The sequence below is a fragment of the Anneissia japonica genome, unplaced genomic scaffold, assembly GCF_011630105.1.
Source record: "Anneissia japonica isolate Jap-2015-1 unplaced genomic scaffold, ASM1163010v1 scaffold285021_len193445_cov190, whole genome shotgun sequence".
NCBI lineage: Eukaryota > Metazoa > Echinodermata > Crinoidea > Comatulida > Comatulidae > Anneissia > Anneissia japonica.
Genome location: NW_022718003.1, coordinates 6,745 through 12,737, shown reverse-complemented (window position 1 = coordinate 12,737; position 5,993 = coordinate 6,745). Strand labels below are relative to the sequence as shown.

Sequence of the window (5,993 nt, the reverse complement as noted above, 5' to 3'; positions counted from 1 at the left end):
GTATGAATGAACGCAATTTTAAATGTGGGGAAATAACATTTTGATGATGATTTAAAACCCCTAAAACGGTAGGCCTATTATTTGGAAGGTTCTGTTTTAGCCATCCAGATGCAGTATTAAGACTATAAATGAGCACCAAAAAGTAGGAATTCAAACAGTGAAAATTGTCAAAAAATCTTCTTACACTCGAGGAACGTCTTATAGTGATCACCTTATACGCAAGAATATACGGTATATAACACAGAGTGAGATGATACACAAACACACAAACAAAATAGAACTCCTTGTTCATTGTTTTTCTTCTTTAATATTTCAGTGACTTGACCTGTCACTCATTATATTCACAAAGTCACAAATTTTTGTATGGGAGTTTTAGAAGACCATCTTGTGAGGGTATTGCTTGTTGCTAAGATAGAATGGCATTGACATGTAAGGCTTCAAGTCCACAACATCTTTGATGATTGTCATCAGCTGGCCGTCAACATCACGCTGATCCTCCTTGCGTTCATCCGACACAGTGTATTTCTGAAATAGTAAGCACAAATATAGAATTATTCACAAATGAATATACAGTGCCTATTAGTCCAAGAAAAAACTTGACCCAAATCTTGATTCCTGATTTTGCAATGCACCGAAAAACTCAGCACTACCACGACAGAGAGAGGGCGTACTATTATAATGTTAGTAGCGTTCGAACAGGCATTTTTTACATGTAGAGTGTGTAGGATACGAAAAACTTTTTACTTGTATATCTTCTCTTTTGAATGAGTGCCCTTTAAGTCGAGGTAGTACTTTTTGAGATATGACTGCATTTCATATCAAAACTTCTTGTCCAACACATTTATATCAGTTAAATTTACAACACCAGCAGCACCAACAATAACAACATCTGTATTACTGTGACATCACAACAACTTTAAATATTTGATTTCATAAATTATTAAATTGTGAATTTAATGGTATTACAGTACTTATATCTTTTCAATCGTGCATGCATGCAGTTATATCAAGAAATTGTTTAATGTAACATACGGCCATGTGTGTTTATTCTTAACAATAAACATTATTAAACAAACATTTTTGTGAATATTTGGAATCTATAAATTGTATGCAATTATACAGTATATAATTCTATTTCCAATGATAAAATCATTATAAATATTATTTATTCCAGAATATTAAATTGATTATACCTACAATTATTATGTATTTGCATACACCTGTACAATGCCCAAATTACTATTCATATACAAGTACAACTGAAACACAAGAAAAACAATAATTATTCATGAAGACTTTCGTGAATTACAGACCTGTTCTTCACTTTCAAAGATCTCTCCTTCTTGATGCTTTGGTTTCTTTAATTTCTGTCGTCTGAAGTATTGATCATTGAGTCTTTCTGGAACCTTGACGCTGCTGATGTCAAGCTTTGTCTTGGTGGCAATCACATACTTCTGATTGATGCGTCTTAGAGGGCAACCATTCAATTGCATCGGACCTGTAGTGTCAAGAACAAAACACTTTCAACTATATACAATTCTTACTAGTAAGTCATTAATAATTACCCTTATTAGCACAAACAGTACCATATTTATGGATGAATAAACTGTGCATTAATTCATATTGCAAACCTCTATTTTCTAACTTCTAAGTTTGGCGAGTTGAATGGCCAAGCAGATAAGGCGGGGGCGCCGCACGCACATCCACAATATTGGCTCTGGATCTACACTTGCCTATGGTTCTGGTGGTGGAACAAGTCTTCTCGAATAAGGACACAATTTACGATTTACAGTGTACACATTTTGGGTCATGTGCTTTAAAGAAGCCAGTACGTCTTTCGAGATGAATATGGGGTTACCCCAGTGTACTGGTTCATAAAGCCAGTGTTGTGGACAGATGAGATAGCTTGTACTGGTTTACCGGGTAGCTCAGAGAAGAAGAGACCCTTAAGATTGCAGCAAGTTATTGTACAATCTTGTCCACACCTTAAGCACTTACAAAGAGACTTCAGTATAAAGCGCTATATAAATCACTGCACTACATCACAATAAATTGTCAAAAGTTCTGTTTAAAAAAAGTATTGTGTGCATGGTTCAACCAGAGAAAGCATTCTAGTGTAAAGGTAATTTAAACATTTTTAAAAATGTATAATATATTTTCTGTTTTCCATGTTTATATTAATAATAATGGTAGACTTATACAGCGCATATAGTTAAGCCCTCTATGTGCTTCACATTTTCATTACGCCGGTCATTGGATTAAACACCTAATGGAACACAAGCTCAAACTTTTATTTTTATTCCGCCCTCCTCTGTTGATCTTCAAAAAAATAAGTATATGCAACAAGGAATAAAAAAAGTCTCGCTTAACCACTTGTACTCTTGTGTGGAGAGAAACAATGTAGATAAAGTGCCTTGCAGGGACACAAGCGAAGTGAACAGCGAGGGATTGAAACCCTGACCTAGAGGCTGAGAAACAAACCGTTCCCGCTGTGCCAAGCCACTTCTATTACAAAGAGACTTATCTATCAGCTCCTTGTTGAAAGGCTTACTAATACCCTCACAACATTTTTGTCATTTAAATGCGCTCCAAGTTTGCCACCTAGCAGATCTAACAGATTACTTTTTCTGGATATCTGGTGGAATATAAATTCCATCAATGGAAAATATTATTTAAATTAAATAATCTTGTTACCTGTGATAAGGAGGAGACCGGAGGACAATTGCTTCAAGAAAACAACTCTCTTTCCCTTGTATCTGCCAGCAACAAGAATCAGAACAGTACCAGGAGTGATTGAGGCACGGATTTTGTGCTTGTGTTGAAAGAAAGGCTTTTTGCGGGATCTGAATTTCCTTGGAAGGTCTTCAGTGGGGTAATATCGGGGCTAAAGAGAAAAAAAAATTACTATATTTATTTTATTTATTATTTATATTTATTTTACAAAGTTATTTTTTGTATCATTTTGCAAATGTTTTAAATAAAAGCAGTAAAACTTTTATATTATATATAAGGAAATGTAAGAAGTAAATTAATTCATTACAGGATTGAGCCAACTGATCAGGCCTGGTGAAAAAAAAATCGTGCCTCCAGGTAGTAAAATTATGTTCACAGAATGCCTCTCGTCACCAAAAATGAATACATCATATGGCAGAAAAAAAGGTTTTCTGAATATATTTTGTAGAAATACAGTAAATGCATCTGAAAATTGTGTAATGCTTCTGATTACAGGTAACACAGTCATGTATTTTTTTTCCAGCCCTACAAATTGATGTTATTCGACCAGAAAGCTTAACTGTGTGCCTACCAGACGGTTTGCACGGACTTCACGCTTTCCTCCATTCTTCTCGCCATTGATCTGCTTCTCCACCATAGCTGCTGGTCTCTTCACTTCTTTCTTAGCGACCACCTGAGAAAATTGTTAAATGCCTTAAAATATGACTAAATATATTCTGGTTTATCTTATTCCTATCAATATTTATGTACAAAAAAATTATTCTTTGTATTTGCTGAATTTATAAAGCTTTTAATTGACACGTTGTTAAAATGAGGTCATGAGTTGTATAGAAAAAACTCCTGCAGCTCAGTATCAACTTTTAAAAAAAAACAAAGATTTATTAATATTAAATTACAATACATAACACACAAAAGACAAAAAAAAAATTATAGTTGCTCGATGATTTTAAAAGCATCGATGATGATTAAACATTACATTTTTCAACTTACCCTTTTTCTCTTGTACATGGCGGTTCTACGGTACATCTGTGATCGGCTGAACCGAGCAACTCCACCATCCAGCCACTTCTGGCGAGAGCAGTGATTTTTCTTAACCTTCTTATTCCCCATGCTGAAAATACACAAATGTAAACATAGCACTACTATTTTAAACAAATTTATAGTGACCTGTACAGGTCTAGGCATAAACTAGTATTACGTAGTATTAGGCCTAGTTAGTAACTCACCAAGCAGCAATGACAAAGTCTGTACTGTGTATCTCTGTAGTAACCAGGGGAGTAGGCCTACCCTCCTAGGCCTACCTGTGAACTTGAAGCTACCACATTGTTTGTATTAATAAAAGGATTTTGGCAAGGCTATTAGGCCTAGTAGTAGGGCCTAGCTAGGCCTCAACATGCATGAAATGGCATCATCACTGTATGATTAATGATATTTAACTAGGACCAAAGTATACAAAAAACGAAGCCACTACTACCACTCTTATTACTTAAGAAAACAGATGTATTCATTTCGCACAGCATCTGAACCTACTGTAAACCCAATTTACCAATGAAACATTCATGGGGTTTTGATTCGTATTATTAAAAGTCGTGTACAATATAAAGAAATAAGAACATTTTTGGGTAGATTTAACTTTATTTAAATGTTATGTGAAGAAAATTGAACGTATCACTCCTTGATTTCTATGATATAAAGCCGATTTTAATACACTTAGCACAATTTGACTTACACGAATTCGCCGTAAAATGAAAAGACCGACCCTTGACCTCGAATTTTGTAATGAGCTTATAAAATTTTCCGTATAATCTGTATAATCGGGTTGGACTGCAGATATTCTCAATGGTAGTATTACCAGAATAAGTATAGGTGGTTTTGTGTTGTTTTTGTTTTTGTGTAAAGACTGAGTAACTTGATTGTTGAATTGCCGCAATTTACAACAGCGTATAAAAAATACAATGCCTGGTAGTAATAAATTGTATTTATTTTATGAGATATCTGAGTAGACATATTTCATTATTGATAGCTAGCTAGGCTAGACCAGCCCTGGCTAGGTAGGGGAGGACTCGAGCGAGAGGCCTAACCTAAGCCCGGCCTGGGGACTGCAGAGAGAGGCTTAGAGGAGGCTTAGCCTAGCCAGAAGCAGAACAGCTCCCTGGCCTAGCCAAAACCAGAAGGCACTAGCTAGCAAGCCAACCTACACCACCCTACTCACTGCTAGTAGTCTAGACTAGGTGGATCATAAGCCCTCTTCCTTCATCTAAATAACATTATGAAGACGCACAAACAACATGCCTTGTCTAGCCTAACCTAGGCCTAAAGTCTTGTTCCAGGTTAACTCATTTAAATCAATTTAATGATGCATTGTCCAACCACCCATTAAAGTTTGCACTGTATATTAATAGTAATTTTGTGTTCAAGAGGGGCTTGCCTCAATCCCGAAGGACGAAAGATGCCTACAGGAACAAGTAAAGGTTATTCTCATATCTTTATTTGTCTCAAGATATTCTACACCACAATGCAATGTATATTATTTTTAACCTTCATTTCGTTCCAGATGAATCCTTGCCGGCAGAAGGGATTGATTACAAGAAAAAATATAAAACTTTAAAAAGAAAACTTCGCTTTCTAATATATGTAAGTCTTATATCAATAAATATCAAATGGTTATGTTTAATCTTGTGAATGAAGTTGAATAACTAATTTTTACTTTTCAGCAATTATTCTAAATGAACTTAATGTTCAAAAGAGTTATTACTGTATTATCTTGTATGATTTGCATTCACTGCTGCATATCATAATCCTAGAAAGTATCAGAATTTACAGAAAAGTATGCACATCATCACAAAACTACACAAAATCATCCAGAGCAGTCAGACAAAACATTATTAACTGATACAATAAGATTTAGGTTTTTAGGAACAAAATTCCAACAGTCTATAAACATTTTGTGATAATGCTTCTTGTCCGTTTGAACAGTGGTGATGATCAAAATATCAGGATGCAAATATACTTTTATTCTCATGTCCTTAACAGTTTCAATCGAAACATACTGACACAGTTGGTACGGTACTACACAGTATTGCATATACCGGTAACCATCTTTTCTTTTGTAGACAACAGCCATTGACCTTTCCATTTGAACATGTGGAGAACAGATGTTACCACCCTCATGTCCCTATCAAACAATACAGGCCCGTAGCCAGGGGGGTTTTTAGGGGTTCGGGCGAATCCCCCTTTTTCAGCGAACCCCCCTTTTGCCA

At 35.4% G+C, this 5,993-nt stretch overlaps 1 protein-coding gene and 1 long non-coding RNA gene across 2 annotated transcripts; one reads left to right on the top strand and one right to left on the bottom strand.

Moving 5' to 3' along the window:
• Window positions 1-281: 281 nt before the first annotated feature.
• On the bottom strand, window positions 282-4,495 carry LOC117110415 (60S ribosomal protein L6-like). The gene is made up of 6 exons (XM_033253116.1): window positions 4,463-4,495; window positions 3,724-3,844; window positions 3,305-3,406; window positions 2,695-2,884; window positions 1,314-1,498; window positions 282-525 (listed from the first exon to the last, which is right to left on the bottom strand). The coding sequence occupies exons 2-6, from the start codon at window positions 3,841-3,843 to the stop codon at window positions 373-375; spliced, it is 750 nt and encodes a 249-aa protein (XP_033109007.1). The 5' UTR covers window position 3,844; window positions 4,463-4,495; the 3' UTR covers window positions 282-372.
• A 52-nt stretch (window positions 4,496-4,547) lies between these two features.
• LOC117110416 lies at window positions 4,548-5,321 on the top strand. Its single transcript, XR_004445690.1, has 2 exons — window positions 4,548-4,695; window positions 5,288-5,321. It is a non-coding gene; the product is annotated as an uncharacterized LOC117110416 (long non-coding RNA).
• Window positions 5,322-5,993: the final 672 nt, after the last annotated feature.

Bases quoted from the DNA above. Each gene is read 5' to 3' on its own strand.
- LOC117110415 (XM_033253116.1), bottom strand. From the start codon at position 3,843: ATGGGGAATAAGAAGGTTAAGAAAAATCACTGCTCTCGCCAGAAGTGG. The intron at 3,407-3,723 runs GTAAGTTGAAAA...CAATTTTCTCAG, and splicing joins CCATGTACAAGAGAAAAAGG to GTGGTCGCTAAGAAAGAAGT. The intron at 1,499-2,694 runs GTAACAAGATTA...TTGACACTACAG, and splicing joins CGGTCTCCTCCTTATCACAG to GTCCGATGCAATTGAATGGT.